The 21,382-nt window shown below is 48.5% G+C and overlaps 1 protein-coding gene across 7 annotated transcripts in view; it reads right to left on the bottom strand.

Moving 5' to 3' along the window:
• PC (pyruvate carboxylase) overlaps positions 1–21,382 on the bottom strand; it is a 275,210-nt gene that overhangs the window by 7,238 nt on the left and 246,590 nt on the right. For all 7 annotated transcript variants that reach the window (XM_060269527.1, XM_060269532.1, XM_060269530.1 and 4 more), the window contains 6 exons: positions 17,782–17,926; positions 17,215–17,304; positions 4,575–4,796; positions 2,931–3,087; positions 2,054–2,294; positions 1,532–1,781 (listed from right to left, as the gene is read on the bottom strand). In XM_060269527.1, coding sequence (XP_060125510.1) covers positions 1,532–1,781; positions 2,054–2,294; positions 2,931–3,087; positions 4,575–4,796; positions 17,215–17,304; positions 17,782–17,926 — 1,105 coding nt within the window. The remainder of the gene's footprint in view (positions 1–1,531; positions 1,782–2,053; positions 2,295–2,930; positions 3,088–4,574; positions 4,797–17,214; positions 17,305–17,781; positions 17,927–21,382) is intronic.

Here is a 21,382-nt window from a genome sequence, read left to right as displayed (position 1 = left end):
GTGAATACCTCAGAGGGCAGATGCTAAGTGTTGGGAATCAATGGCGAGGTGCTGGGGGAGGGGGGGCAGAATTGTGCCTGCATTGCACCCCCTAAGCTGCTCTCAGGGGCAGTGGAGGGTGTGGCCCCATCACCAGTCTTGAAGAAAGATACAACTGCCAACTGGTTGGCTCTTTATATGTGTAAGGAAGGAAGGGCGCCATTTTGTTCTTTGCCTCAGGCGGGCAAATGTTTGGGGCTGGCCCTTTTTGAAGCCATTGCCACACCTCGCAGTAGCAATTTGTTAAATATCTGTTATTACCCACCCTTCACCACAGCTGGTTAAAAAACAAATCAGGAGTTTTCGGAAGACGTGTCAAAATTCTTAATGATTTAAATAGCATCGAAACTGTCTCACTAACACTAGAAGCAGCATAGAGTTACTCAATAGAAAGAAAATCAGAATTTTCAAAAGCTGTGGTAAAAAGACATGCCTTTAGCTAGCTTCCAAAGCATGGGTCGCATTCACACCACGCATTTAAAAGGCTATGCAAATTAAATAAAGCAGATTACATACATATCTTTTGGGATTGTTCTCAAATAGAAATATCCTGGAAAACCATTCAGGCTATTATCTCTGATAGGTTAGGATATTATATACCCTTTGGAAGCAATAATATTTCTGCTTGGTCATCTAAAATAGGTTATTATAGAAAATGATCAAGAAGCAGTGTTCAACCTTATAACTGCTGCTAAAATTATAATAGCTAAAAATAGGGGGAAGCATATTTCCTAATACATCTGAATGGATTGTGAAAATTTGGCCTACAGCAACTATGATTACGCTAATTTATTGTAAAAGAATACATCTAAACTAGCCTAACAGGTTTGTGGAAAAATCTGTATTTTTCTGGAATGTTTCAGAACAAGTTCAGCGATAATGCCCAACCTTATGCTGCTTTCAACCTGCTGTAACAGTATTTTACTATGCTCTTTTTGTGTTTTTTAGTGAAATAAAATGCATTTAAAAGCCAAACAGAATGCTATGATAAAATCCCGGGAACTGTAGTTTGTTAAGGGTGCTGAGAGTTGTTACGAGGCCCCTATTCCCCTCACAGAGCTACAACTCCCAGAGCTCCCTCTGTTAATCTACTCTGAAAACTGTAGCTCTGCGAGGCTTATAGGGGGCTTCCTAACAACTCTCAACACCAGGCATCCCCAAACTGCAGCCCTCCAGATGTTTTGGCCTACAACTCCCATGATCCCTAGCTAAGAGGACCAGTGGCCAGGGATGATGGGAATTGTAGTCCAAAACATCTGGAGGGCCGAAGTTTGGGGATGCCTGCTCAACACCCTTTAACAGCTCCCAGAATGCTTTGGGGGAAGAAGCCATGATGGCTTGCAGTGGTATCATAGCACTTTAAATGTATGGTGCCTCTGCGACCAGGGACAGCATTGGTGGCAGTGACAAACCTCAAGTCCTCCTGCTTCCCTTCCTTCAGGAGGAAGTCCCGCCTCTCTAACCTCCCTCCTCCCCGTGCCCCATTCCGCACCTGTGTCGTGCTCAGTCCCACGGGTGCAGGCCACCATGGCGCCCATGCTCGGCTGGGAGGTCATCCCAGACATGGAGTCCACGGCAACGTCCACAATGTCGGCCCCTGCGGCGGCGCAAGCCAGCATGGAGGCCACCCCGGCGCCCGAAGTGTCGTGTGTGTGGATGTGCAACGGGATGTTGGGGAAGTGCTGGCGCAGCGCCGACACCAGCATGGAGGAGGCCTGTGGCTTCAGGACACCGGCCATGTCCTGAGAAAGAGAGAGAGGCATTCAGGGAGGCTGAGAGGTGGGAATTGCAGAGGGGTTGGTGTGAGGGCAAGGTGGGGGAGGGCAAGGCCAGGGGCGGGGCTTCATTAAGGGAGGAGTCAGAGAGAGGGGAGGAGCTGAAGCACAATATGGGAGGAGCCACAAGGGAAATGGCGGATGCAGTGGGAACCAAAACAGGGAAGGGAAGGAGGCCCTCCGTTGTGTGGGGTTCAGACCTTTTCAGACTGGGGACCCAGTGGTGGGCCTCCTTTTACCTTGATGGCCAAGATGTGGGTGCCAGCTTTGACCAGCTCCTCAGCCAGGTTGACGTAGTAGTCCAGGTTGTACTTGGTCCGGTTAGGGTCAGCCACATCCCCCGTGTAGGAGATGGCGGCTTCCACCACGCCTCCTGCCTGCCCGGCTGCCTCCATCCCCAACAGCATGTTGGGCAGGTAATTGAGGGAGTCAAAGACCCGGAAAATGTCCATCCCATTCTCCTTGGCCACTTGGCAGAACCTGAGGAAGGGAACGTGCAGGATCGCTGAGGGGAGAGGGCTTGGGGGACAAGGGGGGCACGAAGGGGGCACAAGGGAATTTCCCCACTCCACAGACCCCACATTCTATTTTATAGAAAGCAGATGTTTTCTGACAATGTTTTGCATTCGCCTTATAGATTCGCAGAATCGCAGAGGGACAATAAGGGTCATCTAGTCCTGCAATGCAGGAATATTTTGCCCAAGGCGGGGCTCAAACTCACGGCCCTGGGATTAAGAGCTTCATGCCCTACCAACTGAGCTATCCAGGCAGTACCAATATTTAAGCTACTTAGTTTAACACGCATTGTGAACTGAGTAGAGATTTGTTGAAATGTAAGTGGCATACAAATACAAATTGTGCCGTAGCTCAAGTGGTAGAGCGTTTGTCTCACATGCAGAAGGTCCCAGGTTCAACCCCTGATGTCACCATCGAGTAGGGCTGGGAGAGACTCCGTGCCCGTGATGCTGCCAGTCGGGGTAAGCAATACTAAACTAGATGAACCAATGGTCTGATTCAGCCCTATTTTTCCCCCAAACTGCTCACGTAATTTTAGAAAATGTGCTTATCCTGCATAATTGGGGTGCCAGATTGCAGATCATCACCCAAGGAACTTACTTGAAGACAGAGTTGTCCGGATAGTTAGTGTAGCCCACAGCGTTGGCCCCTCTCAGCAGCATCTGGAAGGGGATGTTGGGGATGAGCTCGCGCAACTCTTGGAGGCGGCGCCAGGGGCATTCGTAGAGGAAGCGCATGGCTACGTCAAAGGTGGCGCCTGAGGATGGTAGATGGGAGGAGGAGGCAGAGGGAGGAGAGCATCAGTGCAATGTTTGCAAGAACATAAGAAGGGCCAGCTGGATCAGGCCAATGGTCCATGTAGTCCAACATTCTAATCTCAAAGTGGCCAACCAGTTGCCTCTTTGGGAGGCCAGAAAACAGAACCCCGGCACACGAGCAATTCTCCCTTCCTGGAGTTTCCAGTAAATTGTATTTAGAACCATTGATGCCTCTGGCTTTGGAGGCAGAACATAACCATTGTGGCCGGTAGCCACGTCTGGAGGAGCTTTTAATTGGGGGCTCAAGATTTGGACCCGCTTCCTCCCCAGGCTCATTTTGGAAGCCTCAAAGGCTCAGCTTCTACAAAATGGTAATAATTAGGAAGAGAATGGACCCGAGAATGTACTGAACTAAAAAAATTAAGGCATACCAGAGGACACACAAATCAAGATTTATTTTCAGCTGTGCAGTAAAAATTCATGTACTAATGATGAAGTGCTCAAAGGCCTCCTGTGAAATATGCCACAATTTGGATTTCTTAGCTTTACGTGAGAATATCATGCGACCTTGAGGACGATGTCCTGATATTTATAAGTAAAATAAATCGTTTTCAAAATGTTACTACCTCTAACACTAGTCATAATAACATTTTTTCCCAGGGAATGTGAAAGAAACAAGCCAAATTTGAGTGTGTTTGTGTTTCATTTTAAGAGGGACGTGGGTGGCGCTGTGGTCTAAACCACTGAGCCTAGGGCTTGAATCCCCATGGCGGGGTGAGTTCCTGTTGCTCGGTCCCTGCTCCTGCCAACCTAGCAGTTTGAAAGCATGTCAAAGTGCAAGTAGATAAATAGGTACTGCTCTGGTGGGAAGGTAAATGGTGTTTCCATGAGCTGCTCTGGTTCACCAGAAGCAGTTTAGTCATGCTGGCCACATGACCCGGAAGTTGTCTGCGGACAAACGCCGGCTCCCTCGGCCAGTAAAGCAAGATGAGCGTGCTACCCTAGAGTCATCCGCAACCTAACGGTCAGGGGTACCTTTACCTTTATGTTTCATTTTAGTTCTCACTTCGTTCTCATCTTTCGCTTTGTTTTTTTTGTTCTTGTGTTATTGCAGTGCAAGTTCACGTTTAGATCAATAAAAAGATTTTAAAAAGAGAAGAGATGGGAGAGCATGTGTGGAGTGTTGCTCCCTTAATACTAAATAACCGAAGAAGATCCGGAATGGCCTGATGCTGGGAGGCGGCATTCGCCCAAAGACTATAGGAAAAGTCTGGCTGCTGGATCAGGCCAAAAGCCCATCTCGTCCAGCATCCTGATCCCACAGCGGCCAACCAGATGCCCCAATGAGAAGCCCGCAAGCAGAACCTGAGTGTGAGAGCATGGCTCTCCCTATCTGCGATTCCCAGCAACTAGCATTCAGAGCCACAGCTGTTGTGGCTCAGCAGCCATTGGCAGCCCCCTCTAGCTGGCCCAGCAGACTTCTCACCTCCCCAATTCTCCATGCTAAAGAGGTTGCTGAAGTTGTGCGCCACAAAGGGCGAGATCTTCTTCAGGTCGTGGGTGCGGACTCGGGTGGCCAGAAGCGACTGGTGAGCATCCCTGAAGGTGGTGTCCATCAGGAGCAAACCGCGGTGCTGGCGAATGGCCTTGGCAAACCCAGAAGGGCCCTCGCGGAGAAGGACGTCCCGGAAACCGGTGGGCGGCTGACCTGTTATGGAAAGGGGGTGAACACAGGGGAGAAACTGAATCAGAGGACTTCGTGGACATAGCTTGACTGGCCACTGTTGGAAAGAGCTTTCCCCAACCCGGTGCCCTCCACTTGGTTTTTGATTCCAATTCCCATCAGTCCCAGCAGCATGGCCATCTTGGACTCCCGACTCCCATCAGCCCAGTGGCGGACTTTGGGCTTTCAAATTTCAGCGGCTCCTTGCGCAATGCCAAAATTTGGCGCCCCTCGCCTTCCCTTCTAAGTCCCACCACTCACTGCAGTTAGGTATTGGGGGAGGGGGGAGAAAGCCATATATTGTAGCCAAAAGGTGTCCTATATGCTGCATGGGGGTGGGGGTGGGCATGGTTTTTGGGGTGGTCGCAACCGGAGAGGCATTAATTGAAAAAGCCACACCCAATCTGAAGTCAAATGGCAAGGGGGAGGGAGGGGAGGAGCTTAACTCTTCCTTCTCCAGTTGCGATCCCTGAAACTGCTCTTCCCCTTTCTGGGACTAGGTATGGGGGGAAAGGCCTTTTCATTGTGTAGACCAGATATAGGCAGCCTTCGGCCCTTCCAGATATTTTGGCCTACAACTCCCATGATCCCTAGCTAACAGGACCAGTGGTCAGGGATGATGGGAATTGTAGTCCAAAACATCTGGAGGGCTGAAGTTAGGGGATGCCTGGTGTAGACACTCTCTCTCTCTCTCTCTCTCTCTCTCTCTCTCTGTGTGTGTGTGTGTGTGTGGAGATTGCAAGGAAGTTTCCAGGAAACTCCTTCACTAATTTGGGGGGGGGGACAGAAACTCAAGGCAGCGTATGTGGTTGCAGTGTGGCTGCGAGGGCCTCTAACGCTTTCCACGGAAGAACGTAAGACGAGACCGCTGGATTAGACCAATGGCATATGTAGTCCTGGATTCTGTTCTCACAGGGGCCAACCAGATGCCCAAACTGGAAGCCGACAAGCAGGACCCGAGTGCGAGAGCAAACCCCCCCCCCCGCGGCTTCTAGCAACTGGTATTCAGAAGCATTTCTGCCTCCGACTGTCATTGTGGGCATTATTGACCCACCTGACCCTCCTCTGTGAATCTGTCCCATCCTCTTTTAAAGCCATCCAGGCTGGCGGCTCCCACTGCCTCCTGTGGGAAGGAGTTCCACAGTTTAACTATGTACTGCCTGAAAAAAGCCTGCGGTTTTTCTGGTGGTGCACAGGTCCAAAAAGTTAGGCGAGCTGTGCGCTAATAGGTCTAACCTAGCCTTCCCTTCATGGATCAATGCCTTGTCGTGGCGAAGGGGCTTGAATAACTCGGAGAAGCTATGAGCTATGCCATGCAGGGCCACCCAAGATGGACAGGTCATAGTGGAGAGTTTTGACTAAACGTGATCCACCTGGAGAAGGAACTGGCAAGCCACTCCAGTATCCCTGCCAAGAAAACTCCATGGACAAAGACAACAGGCATATAAAAGTTATGACGCTGGAAGATGAGCCCCTCAGGTCGGAAGGCGTCCAACATGCTACTGAGGAAGAGCGGAGGACAAGTACAAGTAGATTCAGAGCTGATGAAGCGGCTGGGCCAAAGCCGAAAGGACGCTCAGTTGCGGATATGCCTGGAAGCGAAAGGAAAGTCCGATGCTGTAAAGAAAAATATTGCATAGGAACCTGGAATGTAAGAACCATGGATGGAGGTAAGCTGGATGTGGTCAAAAATGAGATGACAAGAATAAATATCGACATCCTGGGCATCAGTGAACTAAAATGGAAGGGAATGGGCGAATTCAGTTCGGGTGACTATCATATCTACTACTGTGGGCAAGAATCCTGTAGAAGAAATGGAGTGGCCCTCATAGTCAACAAAAGAGTGGCAAAAGCTGTAATGGGATGCAATCTCAAAAATGACAGAATGATCTCGATACGAATCCAAGGCAGACCTTTTAACATCACAGTAATCCAAGTTTATGCACCAACTACCGGTGCTGAAGAAAGTGAAATTGACCAATTCTATGAAGACCTACAACACCTTCTAGAAATGACACCAAAGAAGGATGTTCTTCTCATTACAGGGGATTGGAATGCTAAAGTAGGGAATCAAGAGATAAAAGGAATAACTGGCAAGTTTGGCCTTGGAGTTCAAAATGAAGCAGGGCAAAGGCTAATAGAGTTCTGTCAAGAGAACAAGCTGGTCATCACAAACACTCTCTTCCAACAACACAAGAGACGACTCTACACATGGATATCACCAAATGGGCAGCATCGAAATCAGATTGATTATATTCTCTGCAGCCAAAGATGGAGAAGCTCTATACAGTCAGCAAAAACAAGACCTGGAGCTGACTGTAACTCAGATCATCAGCTTCTTATAGCAAAATTCCAGCTTAAACTGAAGAAAGTAGGAAAAACCACTGGGCCAGTAAGATACAATCTGAATCAAATCCCTTATGAATACACAGTGGAAGTGAGGAACAGGTTTAAGGATTTAGATTTGGTGGACAGAGTGCCTGAAGAACTATGGATGGAGGCTCGTAACATTATACAGGAGGCAGCAACGAAAACCATCCCAAGGAAAAGGAAATGCAAGAAAGCAAAATGGCTGTCCAACGAGGCCTTACAAATAGCGGAGGAGAGGAGGCAAGCAAAATGCAAGGGAGATAGGGAAAGATACAGGAAACTGAATGCAGATTTCCAAAAAGCAGCAAGGAGAGACAAGAGGGTCTTCTTAAATGAGCAATGCAAAGAAATAGAGGAAAACAATAGAATGGGGAAAACCAGAGATCTGTTCAAGAAAATTGGAGATATGAAAGGAACACTTCGTACAAAGATTACCATAATCAAGGACAAAAGTGGTAAGGACCTAACAGAAGCAGAAGACATCAAGAAGAGGTGGCAAGAATACACAGAGGAATTATACCAGAAAGATATGGAGGTCTCGTACACCCCAGGTAGTGTGGTTGCTGACCTTGAGCCAGACATCTTGGAGAGTGAAGTCAAATGGGCCTTAGAAAGCACTGCTAATAACAAGGCCAGTGGAAGTGATGATATTCCAGCTGAACTATTTAAAATTTTAAAAGATGATGCTGTTAAGGTGCTACACCCAATATGCCAGCAAGTTTGGAAAACTCAGCAATGGCCAGAGGATTGGAGAAGATCAGTCTACATCCCAATTCCAAAGAAGGGCAGTGCCAAAGAATGCTCCAACTACCGCACAATTGCGCTCATTTCACACGCTAGCAAGGTTATGCTCAAAATTCTACAAGGCAGGCTTAGGCAGTATGTGGACCGAGAACTCCCAGAAGTGCAAGCTGGATTTCGAAAGGGCAGAGGAACCAGAGACCAAATAGCAAACATGCGCTGGATTATGGAGAAAGCTAGAGAGTTCCAGAAAAACGTCTACTTCTGCTTCATTGACTATGCAAAAGCCTTTGACTGTGTCGACCACAGCAAACTATGGCAAGTTCTTAAAGAAATGGGAGTGCCTGATCACCTCATCTGTCTCCTGAGAAATCTCTATGTGGGACAAGAAGCTACAGTTAGAACTGGATATGGAACAACTGATTGGTTCAAAATTGGGAAAGGAGTACGACAAGGTTGTATATTGTCTCCCTGCTTATTTAACTTATATGCAGAATTCATCATGCGAAAGGCTGGACTAGATGAATCCCAAGCCGGAATTAAGATTGCCGGAAGAAATATCAACAACCTCAGATATGCAGATGACACAACCTTGATGGCAGAAAGCGAGGAGGAATTAAAGAACCTTTTAATGAGGGTGAAAGAGGAGAGCGCAAAATATGGTCTGAAGTTCAACATCAAAAAAACCAAGATCATGGCCACCGGTCCCATCACCTCCTGGCAAATAGAAGGGGAAGAAATGGAGGCAGTGAGAGATTTTACTTTCTTGGGCTCCTTGATCACTGCAGATGGTGACAGCAGTCACGAAATTAAAAGACGCCTGCTTCTTGGGAGAAAAGCAATGACAAACCTAGACAGCATCTTAATAAGCAGAGACATCACCTTGCCGACAAAGGTCCGTATAGTTAAAGCTATGGTTTTCCCAGTAGTGATGTATGGAAGTGAGAGCTGGACCATAAAGAAGGCTGATCACCGAAGAATTGATGCTTTTGAATTATGGTGCTGGAGGAGACTGTTGAGAGTCCCATGGACTGCTAGAAGATCAAACCTATCCATTCTTAAGGAAATCAGCCCTGAGTGCTCCCTGGAAGGACAGATCGTGAAGCTGAGGCTACAATACTTTGGCCACCTCATGAGAAGAGAAGAATCCTTGGAAAAGACCCTGATGTTGGGAAAGATGGAGGGCACTAGGAGAAGGGGACGACAGAGGACGAGATGGTTGGACAGTGTTCTCGAAGCTACGAACATGAGTTTGACCAAACTGCGGGAGGCAGTGGAAGACAGGAGTGCCTGGCGTGCTATGGTCCATGGGGTCACGAAGAGTCGGACACGACTAAACGACTAAACAACAACAACAACAACAGCCTTCCCCAACTGGGTGCCTTCCAGAGTTACTTACTGTATTTATTACATTTATATACCACCTTCTCCTGCTCTGTGGAGCTCAAGGTGGTGTATGTGGTTCTCCTCCTGTTTCAGCCTCGCAAAAAACCTGGTGAGGTAGGTTAGGCTGAGAGGCAATGACCGGCCCAAGATCACCCAAGAGCTTCATGTTTGTGTGGGGCTTGAACCCTGGCCTCCCAGGTCCTAGTCTGACACGCTAACCACTACACTACACTGCCTCTCGCTGGTGTTGGACCTACCTATGCTGGCTGGGACTGATGGGACATTTGATCCGAAACATCTGATGGGCACCAGGTTGGGGAAGGCTTGCCTATGCAATGCCCCATTAGCTAACAGGCCTGTGGGCTGTGTGTGCGTCCCGCTTATGGAAGCGGCAAGGGCTACCCCTTCCGGGGTCTGCAGCATCTCCTCTAAGACACACACATACACACGCCACGGATTTAACTATTGGCTCGGGGGAAATTTAATAAGATTTAAACAGCCTTATTTCATTCTCTTAATGCTTGGCTTAGGTTGGGGATTAGCCGCTGACAAAGAAAATAAACTGCTGTAATAATGATACAAGGCTGGAATCCAATATAATTAAACTGAACCTCACGTATCAATCATAAAAAAGCAGGGAGGCTTGTAAATCAGGCGGCTATTATATCTGCTTGCCCCCCCTGCTCCCTCCCCGCCACCCTGCGCACTTATGAAGATTTCCACGCCGGCTCGTTAGGCCCATCAAATATTTAGCAGGCGTTAACGAGAAACAAGCAGATTTTCCCTTCCTCTCCCACCCACAGATTTTCACAGGGGGTTGTTTGTGTTGCATTTCAGCAAAAGGGGAACCCAGCCTGCGTTGCGTGGATTAAGTCAGGTGGAGGAGAAAAAGCAGCCTCTCCTCCAGTCCTGGGCATAGATCTAAGAACATCAGCAAAGCCTTGCTGGATGAGGCCCATGACCCATCTAGTCCAGCATCCTGTTCTCACAGTGGCTGACCCGCGAGCAGGACAAGAGCTTTCTCCTGTGGTTTCCAGCAATAGATAATCCTTGTGGTCCCTTCCAACTCTACGATTCTGTGATAGGGGAGTTGTTCCACTCCCTTGAATCATTCTGCTTGCTCTTTTCTGATCCTTTCCCAACTCTACAACAACTTTTTTTGAGGTGAGGTGACCAGAATTGGACAGAGTACCATATTCTAAACACAGGTGGGCCACAGATTTGTAAAATGGTGCTATGGAGGTGGACCTTTAAGCATGGAATAAATTAGAGGGATGAGCAGGCAAAGACACGCAACACCCAGGAAGTGGCCCAAACCACCCCCACTCCCCACCTTTGCCCTACAAGCTCCCCTGCATTGATGGCGACAGCTCCCTCTGCTGGCCGTGAATGAAATAACCACTCGGTCGATGCCAGCGCTTGAGAGCTGCTCAGTTAAATGTAATGAACTGAGTGAAGCCACAATCCACAGGAGGGAAACTCTTTCAGCCTGATGGCGGCTTGATCTTTTGCACAGCCTTCTGAGGGCCACTTGCAGAGCCAGAGGCAAAAGCAACGGGGGCCGCAGAGGTTATTCTATACAGTAGGTCAGGTGAAAGCCTCATTCTAAAGAAATTGAACTGTGGGCAGGGCTGGCACCCCTGGAGTCTCTTACCACTTGGAGACAAGATAACACACCCCTTAAAACACAGGAGGAATAGTTACGGGTATGACACCTTGGCTTCCGGATGCCTTGCAAGTCGAATGTTTTGGCTCCTGAATGCCGCAAACCCAGAAGTGATTGTTCCAGTTTGCGAACGTTCTTTGGAACCCAAACGTCCAACACGGCTTTCATTTGGCTGCAGGAGCTTCCTGCAGCCGATCGGAAGCCGTGCCTTGGTTTCTGAATATTTTGGAAGTCGAAAGGACTTCCGGGACGGATTCTCTTTGACTTCCGAGGCACGACTGTATTTGCGAATACACCTTTGACACTGTAAAGTGGGTGAAGGAGAAATTCCCCAGTTGCTATATTTCACGCTGCTCCGCCCTGGTCAGGTTGTCTCACCTCTGCCTTGAACTCGCCAGGAGTGTTTCCAATCAGGGGGTTTAATGCTACAATCCAGTAGTATTGCAGGGGGTTGGAATAGATCAGGCATCCCCAAACTGCGGCCCTCCAGATGTTTTGGCCTACAACTCCCATGATCCCTAGCTAACAAGACCAGTGGTCGGGGAAGATGGGAATTGTAGTCCAAAACATCTGGAGGGCCGAAGTTTGGGGATGCCTGGAATAGATGATCCTCAGGGTCCCTTCCAAATCTGCAGTTCTATGATTCTAGGATTGTAAATGGGTCATGGGCAATAGTGTATGTGTTGTTGTTGTTGTTGTTGTTGTTTTAAAAAATACAGTGGTACCTCGGTTTACAAACAGCTCTGTTTACGAACTATTTGGTTTACGAACTCCGCAAAACCGGAAGTAGTGTTCCAGTTTGCAAACTTTACCTCGGTCTACGAATGGAAGTTGAACGGTGGAAGGGCACCGGCGGTGGGAGGCCTCATTAGGGAAAGCGCTCCTCGGTTTAAGAACAGATTTGGTTTAAGAACGGACTTCAGGAACAGATTAAGTTCGTAAACCGAGGTACCACTGTAATCAGATTTTCCTTGGAATGTGAAAACAGTCTGGCCTTTGGATGTCAACAATGGCCGAGGTGCAAAAAGGGTCCCGTGCCTGAGTATCACCCATGCCACAATAAACACCCAAACAGAAGCACCCTAGGTGTCATTAGGCTCTCCCTGGCTTAGAACCCTCATCTACAATACACTGACCTAGTTGCTTTCAGGACGACTGTGTTAAGGTATGCAAAGTGCCCTGAATACTCTGAAATTGCTATATAATGTGAAGGATTAGCATTTTCTACCTGCAGATAATAAACAGGGTCCAACCACTCAAGCAGAGGGTGCCAGGCGCTCCTCACTCCACGGTTAAACAGAATTATGCACATTGATGCAAATTAGCTTCATCTTCATAATTCATTTAGAATGCAGGCTTTTCTCTGGGCGTGGGATGGAACAGCACATCACCAGGTACTATTCCAGTTCACAGAAGCTGCTTGGTAATTTTAGACCCTCAGCTCCATAATCTTATGTATCCTCCCCCCCCCAAAAAAACCCCACTTTTTTAAAAAAAAGACAGCCACATCTATTACTTCAGCTGTGGAGAACACAATTAATATTTGCCTTCTCTCTTCCACCACCACCATGTTTTACAAGTGCTGTTACATCTCTAATAATTGGACAAAACACACAAACAAACACACACACATAAGACACCCAAAGTTTTGTCAATTCTGAGCATGTGCGGTTTTGCATTCCAAAATTCACTGAAATCATAGCACTGTGGCGATTACAGGAGTGGATCGGGATTTGCTTCTGCTGTCCCAACACTTAAAAACACCTTTGTCTGGGAATGATAAGCACCATTTTGTTGTAAAATAGAAAAAGGACACTGAGCGATATCCAATGTCAGTCATACTCCGCGGGGACCTGTTGAAATCAATGGACTTGAATTCAGTGTGTCTGCTCTGAGTATGACTTAGTTGAGGGGTGGTGAACTGGATCTGGGTGAACCAGATCTGGGCAGTGGGCGCCCGACTGTTATCTCTCTCACCGCAGGCCAGGTTTGACAGGTGGGCGGGGCTTCCCACTTGCCATTCACGTCACATGATGCCAGCTGATTGTTTTTTGCCTGCATCGCTTGAAACCGATCCAGGTGGGGAGAAGGACAGCCTGCAAAGCACCAACGGTTTGCTGCTTGCTGGGTCTTGAGAAGGCCTTCCCAAGACCCAACGACCAGCTGATTGTCACCACTTGTGGACCGCTGGGCATGGGGCTTTGTTCGTCTCAAACGCTAACTGGACGATGTGGAGCTTGCGGGGTGGAAGGGCATGGAGTTCCAAGGAGGGGTGAGATCCAGCGGTCGGTGGTTTGGTCGCTCACTGGCACAGTCCCTCCTAGGACCCTCCAGCCCACCATCCCAACCTGATTTGGCCAGAAGGAATTCCAAAGAGAGCTCTTGCTGCTGTGTTCTGGTGGTCCTCCCCTGCGTGGGGCTTTAAAGGAGAGGTGAGGGGCGTCCTCCCTTCGTTCCTCTTTTAATGCTCCCAATGCTGGGAAAGCGTGCACGTAAAATGCAAGTATTAGTGAAAGTATCATAAAAATGCATTATATTAGGGGAAATTGCTCGCAAAGATGTGGGTGTTAGGGGAAATGCACAGGAAAATGCTGACACATTTTCATGTGGTGGTGATGATAATTTTTAGTTGAAAGAGCAGGCGAGTAAGAGGCAACATGATTGAAGCTTATAAAACGACGCCTGGCATGGAGAAAGTGGATAGAGAAAACTTTTTCTAGGACTCATGGAAAGGCTCTTACGTTAATAATAATGATAATGATAATGATCATCATCATCATAATTTATAGCCCACCCTTTTCTCCTAGGAGCTCAAGGTAGTGATTTTACCTGTCCTCATTTAATCCTCACAACAACTCTGTCAGGCAGGCAGGTGACTGGCCCAACCTTACCCAGTGAGCTTCACAGCCAAGGGGGAATTTGAACCCTGGTCTCTCCCTGGTCCTTGTCTGACAATCTAACCACTACGCTACATGGTTGCTGCAAACTGATGCAAAGATGTGGAAAACTGAGCAGGAAAATTTGAAAGTGGGAGGTACCAAAATTGATAGATTTGTCCCTCTGTGGTGAGGGGCAAGTTCAAACCATCAGAGAAGCGCTGGCTGATGGATTAAGAAACCTCCATGAAGGAGCTGTGACCACTTATTCTGGCTTCAGCATGTTCCCAATCCTGATATTAATAATAATAATAATAATAATAATAATAATAATAATAATAATGTATACCCCGCCCATCTGGCTGGGTTTCCCCAGCCACTCTGGGCGGCTTCCAACAGAAAAATAAGATAATTGATTAAACATTAAAAGCCTCCCTAAACAGGGCTGCCTTCAGATTTAAACCTGTGTACACAATACAAAGCTAGATGGACCAATGGTCTGATTCAGTACAAGGCATTTCTTTTTTTTCTTATGCCAGGCTGGCACAAGGGCTCCTGGGATTGCACTTGCAAAGGCTCGCGGGATCGCTAGGCACTGTTTACAATGCCATTTTTGCCGTTCCTGCGCTTTTTAGGGCCATTTTTGCTCCGCTTCGTACCACTTCCGAGTTCATGGTGACACACGCAGCTGCGCTCGTGTGTGCCTTGAACGCACATAAATGGGGAGTTGCCTGTACTGCAGGCCACCAAGACTCCATATCGCAAGGCCTTGGGAAGGGAAAGCCTTGCGCAGCCTTCTCTGAAATGCATCCAGCTCATGGGCCCTGGTGCAACTCCAAGAGATAGAAGAGCCTTAAATTATGCATCATCTCATGTGGCACATGCCGCCTCTGCATCTCCCCCGGCCCCCGTTCATGACGCATTTTCCAGATGGCCCCCAACAGCCACCCAATGCCTTACCCTTTGGATCCGTTCTGATGCCTTGGCAAAAGTTCCACTAAAGCCCTTGGCTATGCGGTGGAAAGGGGGCTGTGATCCAGAGGCATCTGGCCCAGATTTGTCAGGAGGGTGGTGTATCCCCCAGTTCCACCCACCTCAAAAAAAGCCCAGTCATGGGTGCCAACTCCCTCCCAGGAATCCTACCATCAGGGATGCCATCAGTCAGAGCAGCGATCTGTCTCCCACCTCAGCCAAAAAGAGCAGAGTGAAGTGAAGTGAACAAAATGGACAGAGAATTTCTCTCCACTCGCGGCAACCCCAGTTCTTGCTGTGAGATGCATGCAGGCTGGAACATTTGGTCCTGGGAAGAACCCAGCACTTTTCGTTCCAGGAAGGAATGAATTCCACTGTGGAGGATTCTCTGGAGCCCGCTGGATCAGGCCAAGGGCCCACCTAGTCCAGCATCCTGTTCTCACAATGGCAAACCAGAAGCCTGTGGGAAACCGGCAAGGAGGACTCGAGCGCCTCCCTCTTCTGCATTTTCCAGCAACTGCCATTCAGAGTCATTTACACCCTCCAACTATGGAGGCAGAGCATAGCCATTATGCCTTTTTATTCTGGGTTAGAACCACTCCACCCCACCGCGGCCAAATTGGGCCATTTCCTGATCCAGATCACCCTCAATACTCTCCAAGTGGCCAACAGCCTTACTGAATGAATGAGAGATGATGCAAGTATTTTTGTCTCCCCATCTCTCCAGGATCACTAAGAGCAGCCCTGGGGAGGTAATGTCAGAGGGGTGAAACAGGCTTTCTCCCACAGCACCCTGGCCCAAAGCCAGTATCCTGCCCCATGGCAGCGGCTTTTAAACTTTTTTTTTAATCGTGAGATATTTGAACACAGAAAAGGTTGGGAAAGCTTCAGAAAAGAGCAATCAAAATGATCTTGTCTATGAGGAAAGGCTGTAGTGTTTGATACTTTTTAGCTTAAAGGCAAGTAAGAGATAATGAGATAGAAGTTTACTAATTAGGCATGGCATGAAGAAAGGGGGTAGAGAAATTTCTCTCTCTCTCTCTCAAACTCATGGACATCCAATGCTGGAAGATTCATGGCAGATTTTTTAAAAAATGACTTCTCCAAGCAGCACATTGTTAACTATGGAACTCTCTCCCACAGGAGGCAGTGATGGCCACCAAGTTGGATGGCTTAAAAAGAGGGTTGGACTAATTCATGGAGGAGGGGGCTATCAATGGCTACCATCTGCCGGAAGCCACCAGAGGTGAGATCGCTGAGGCCCTGGCTTGCAGGCTTCCCATAATGTGCCCATGTGAGAACAGGATGCTGGACTGGATGAGCCATTGGTCTGATCCAACAGGCTCTTTTCAAGTTCTTATGTCCTCTGACTTCTGTTGACCTTCTGTCTAGTTCATCTCTGGCTTTACTAACTGAATGAACTACCACATTTCTCTTTTCTTCTACCTCTGTGCCTCATAAAGGATCCGAATAATGGCTGGCTGGCCTCTTCCCAAGGGAGGGAGGTCTTGGGCTCCTGCCTTCCCAGTGTACCCTTTTAGAACCTAACTCCATTATGGATTGGAAGTGACAATGCTGGGCAGGAGTTTCCCCATTGGATGTTTATATGGGTTAACTTTAAAGCAGCCACCAGGGGCTTCCCATTCTGATTGGCTTGTTTTTTCCTTTAGAGGAAACATATCCATTGCTGGAAACCGCAGGAGGGGAGAGGGCTCCTGTGCTCGAGATCTGCTTTTGGGATCTCTATAGTCATCTGGCTGGTCACTGTGAGAACAGGATGCCCTGATCCCACAGTCTCTTTTTATGCTCTCAAACAAAGCGGCTGCATCTGGACACGTCCGAAGGTTTGTGGAGCTCTGTGTGAGGACTAAATTGCAAGCTTTCCAATCTAGGCTAGCTGCCTCTCTCTTCCTCCTACACTGCGCTCACCTAGATTGGTACCAACCAAACGTCAAATTTCAATTTGTCTCTGCCTGCAGGGTTCTCTGAGATGCCCTCTTTTAAATAGGAAGAGCGTATAGCTGGAAAATTGTGGGGGTGGGAGTGGGGTGGGACAGAGGAGAAAGAGGGTCCCAGGACTACGATACAGAAATTACTGTGCAATTTGATTTTCCACATGGGGAGAATGAAGCCGGTGAAGATTGTTGCCTATGGGGCTATTTCACCTGTATGGAAAGCAGGACTGGGTCTGGCATCTGAAATACACACAGGGCAAAACGAACACGATTCTCAGGTGCTGCATGCTCCCCAATAGGGGAAGAGGTCAGAGGCTGAAAAAATTTCCTTGTACGTCTGGAAATTGATGAGAAGAAAGTGTTCCAAAGGTCTGGCCTCTTACGTTAGGGGTGGCACACTGCCTGCCTGCCTCTTCTCGTCAGATCCCCAAACTCACCCAGAGGAACGGAAGGAGTAACTGGGTCAATAGGCGAAGGCCTGGCGTTCACTGGGATGGGTGTGATGGGTCCGTTCACCATGACATGGCCTGGGAAGAAAAAGCTGCGTTAGACTTTTAAAGACGGGGACTGGCAGAAACGGCCCACAGCGACATCCTGCAGAAGCCATGCTGGCTCTGCTTCAGTATAGCTTGTTCTTCTATATGCTTGGTTATTTTATCTTTAAGGCACAGGACAAGGTAAAGGCTGGTTCAGCTCCAGAAACTATCCCGAAACCCTTGGAATGTGTGAAGCAAGGGAGGACAGCGTGCCTCTAAGCACCCACAGAGAGCCCTCCCCTCATCACAGCCTCCTCACACATGCCACAGAAGTGCTTCCAGGTCGGAGGTGATGCTTTCCTGTTAGTGCGAGTGTCCATCTCCCTTTCCAAGAATTAACCATGAGGTGATTCAGACTATTCCAACCTGATTTTGCTCTCCTCCTGGCTAAAAATTGGAATTGAGGTCCCACATGATGAGGTCTTCCCCATTGATGCACATTTGCCTCCTTCTTCCACCCCCACATACCCAGGTAGTGGAGCAGTTTCTGGGCTCGATTCTGGCCAGGTCGCAAATTGAAAAGGTCGGGGTTCTCATCGATGAACTGGGTGTCCACGGTGCCACGGAGAAACTGGTCATTGCCAAGCACATTCTGCAGGAAAGGGATGTTGGTCTGAAAGGAAAAGGGGAGACAAGAGGTAGGTCCAAGAGGCACGCATCAGGGTGTGGGTTTTTTTTTTTGGGGGGGGGGGTGTTAGACACTACTATCAGTCAGGATTAAGCTTTCCAGATCTGTGCAACAACTGCTGTTCTTCTGCCAGCTGTCACCTGGCAGCAGCCATTGTGTCAGGCTAAAGCCGAGGGAAGGAAGCAGGGCCAGTCCATCGGCCCAGCTGAAAAAAACCCCACTTCCATCAGGCTCCTCCCCCTTCAGCTGTCACCTGACAACCGCTGGTCATTCCAATGGGCTGTAGCAGAGGGAGGAAGGGAAGCAGGGTCACACCATTGGATCAGCTGAGAGACCAGCTTTGGCCTCCTCCTCCCATTATTATTTAAAATATTTCTTAGCCAACTTTCAAGTGTGCAAAGGTGTGAATAAAGTGATTTACACAACACAAAATTACAATATGACACCAACAGATAAGTGTAACTAACTAAATAAACAGCCTTGCAAATTTATTATCGTGGGTCTCCCAAGGGTGTGTGTGTGTCCTAATGTAACTGTTCTAGGATCTTGTTGTAAAAGGTAAAGGTAAAGGGGCCCCTGACCATCAGGTCCAGTCATGTCCGACTCTGGGGTTGCAGCGCTCATCTCGCTCTATAGGCCGAAGGAGATGGCGTTTGTCCGCAGACAGCTTCCAGGTCATGTGGCCAGCATGACAAAGCTGCTTCTGGCGAACCAGAGCAGCACACAGAAACGCCGTTTACCTTCCCGCCGGAGCGGTCCCTATTTATCTATTTGCACTTTGATGTGCTTTCGAACTGCTAGGTGGGCAGGAGCTGTGACCGAGCAATGGGAGCTCACCCCATTGCAGGGATTCGAACTGGTGACCAACTGATCAGCAAGCCCTAGACTCTGTGGTTTAACCCACAGTGCCACCTGGGTCCCTCAGGTACTAGCCCAATTATCACCCAGAAAAGCTCTGCTGGATGGCAATTTGGCGATGCGATGGCGGTAGAAGAATTAGGAGGCATCTTTGCCAACCTCTGTCTGGTCAGATTCACTGCAAGTCAGACTCATGGCACGTTTCATTCGTGTAATAGCAGGTCAGAAATAACAGCAGCAACGCCAGTGATGTCAGAAATGTAATGCCAGATGGAACAATAAAACAATGCAGGCAAAAGTTATTGGCAGATAAAATAATCTTTGGCGGATTTTTTTTTTAAAAGGAAGTTGAATGCCCTGGCACTTCAAGTTTAGCAGTGAAGGTGTCTCTGCAGAAGGCACAACACTGAACCCTCCATCTCTTCTGCCTCCCCTATGAAGGGACCTGATGCAGCCTGCAATGCCCCAGAAAGCTCACCAGTCCTTCAGAGATTGGGGTCCCATGCAAACAATGGCCTGAAAGCCATCAGTTTAAAATCAGCTTGCAAACCAATGATGTGTCAGTACAGCTGTTTCAACTCTGGCGAGGAGTGTCCTCTGAGGCTTGCACAACCTTGCAGTGATCTTTTGCCCACAGTTGAAGTTTCTCAGAAGCCTTCCAGGGCAGCCCCATGTGGTAAAAAAACAACAACACACGACTATGGGGTTGTGGTGCTTGTCTCGCTTTTCAGGCCGAGGGAGCCGGCGTTTGTCCACAGATAGCTTTCCAGGTCATGTGACCAACATGACTGAACTGCTTCTGGCGCAACGGGACACTGTGACGAGTGCCAGAGTGCACGGAAATGCCATTTACCTTCCGGCTGCAGCGGTACCTAATTATCTACTTGCACTGGTGTGCTTTCGAACTGCGGGGACAGAGCAATGGGAGCTCACCCCGTTGCACGGATTTGAACCGCCAACCTTCTGATTGGCAAGCCCAGGAGGTTCAGTGTTTCAGACCACAGCGCCACCCGCTCTCCTGCAGCCCCATGTACAACACATGACACTTGTCAAACTTGGATGTGATTATGGCATAAAAAAAACCTGTGGATGGGCTATCTCAGTCTAGTGGGAGCTGCAACAAAAAGATGAAAGAAGAGTTTGGATTTGATATCCCGCTTTATCACTGCCCAAAGGAGTTTCAAAGCGGCTAACATTCTCCTTTCCCTTCCTCTCCCACAACAAACACTCTGTGAGGTGAGTGGGGCTGAGAGACTTCAGAGAAGTGTGTCTAGCCCAAGGTTCCCCAGATTACGAGTCTATCGCTCTTAACCACTGCACCACGCTGGCATAAGAGCATGATTAAAGCCTCAGGCCAATGGCCCATCTAGTCCTGCATCCTGTTCTCACTGACCAACCAGATGCCCGAGGGCCCGAGAACAAGAGCCCTCCCTCCCCCTGTGGCTTCCAGCAACTGGTATTGAGAAGCATCCACAGTCTCTGAGCACGGATGCAGAACACAGCCATTGCTTCTAGTAGCCACTGACAGCTTTTTCCTCTATTAATTTGTCCAGTCTCCTTTTACAGCCATATGGAAGGAGTTCCATAGTTCAGTTATGCGCTTCATGAAGAAGTCCTTTCTTTGATCTGTCCTGAATCTTCCAACAATCAGCTTCTAAGAGTTCTGGTGTTAAGAGAGAGGGAGAAAACCTTTGTGCCCAGGTGCCACTTATCTACCGTGAACCTGATCCCTAAGAATGTTCCTATTAACCTTCAAAAAACGTTCCTTTCAACATGGGACAACCCCCCCCCAAAAACCCCCGATAGTGAAAGCCCAGGAAATCCTAATATGACTCAATGTCAATGCAGGCAAAGGGTAACAAGGATCAGGGCGACCTCAGGCAAAAGTCAAGGGTGTTTTTATGCCCGGCTGAAATTTCTGGTATGTTTTTCAAAAGTTGAAAAGCAGATTAGAAAATTTATAAATAAAATAAAAAAGTAAAACAAGTCAACACTGCAGAAGAGACACAAAGGTTATGTAGGGACATCCTTTTTTTCTGCTGGGGTGTGGAATGGACTGCCTCCTGCTCTCCCCCCCCCCCGGCTCAAATTTTGATGTACAGAAAGTTAAATCTTATTTTAATACTAGTGTCATTCGGCCCGTTTAATCCCTGTGTCCGTGGGGCACATGCGCAGTAGTGCAAACCCAGGGACACAGGGAATACTGGACGCAGAGACACTTGCACTTTATTATATAGGATAGGCGATGGGACTGTGTGTCTCTCCAACTCTCAGGCGGGCAGCAGGCTGGCTTAGGAGGGGCAGACAGCTCTGTCCTCCAAAAGAGCAGCTGTAGAGGAGTTGATGCCACTCCTCCCACCCCCCACCAGCCTTGCTGTATGCGGCAGCCCTTGGAGACAGGCCCTAAACAGCAATTGGTCCTACTGGTATCAAATGTGAGCTGGTGTGAATGTGTTACAACCAGGGCTGAAGCCATGGCTGATGGGGGTTGTGGTGCAAAACATCTGGAGGGCACCAAGTTGGCAACAGCTGCTTCAGAAGGAGTGCTACCCACCCCAAGAACAGACTGCCTACTACCTCCTT

Source organism: Zootoca vivipara, chromosome 17 (genome assembly GCF_963506605.1).
Source record: "Zootoca vivipara chromosome 17, rZooViv1.1, whole genome shotgun sequence".
In the NCBI taxonomy this organism is placed as follows: domain Eukaryota; kingdom Metazoa; phylum Chordata; class Lepidosauria; order Squamata; family Lacertidae; genus Zootoca; species Zootoca vivipara.
Note: the sequence above shows the minus strand (reverse complement) of the source record. Positions and strands in the feature narration are given on the sequence as shown.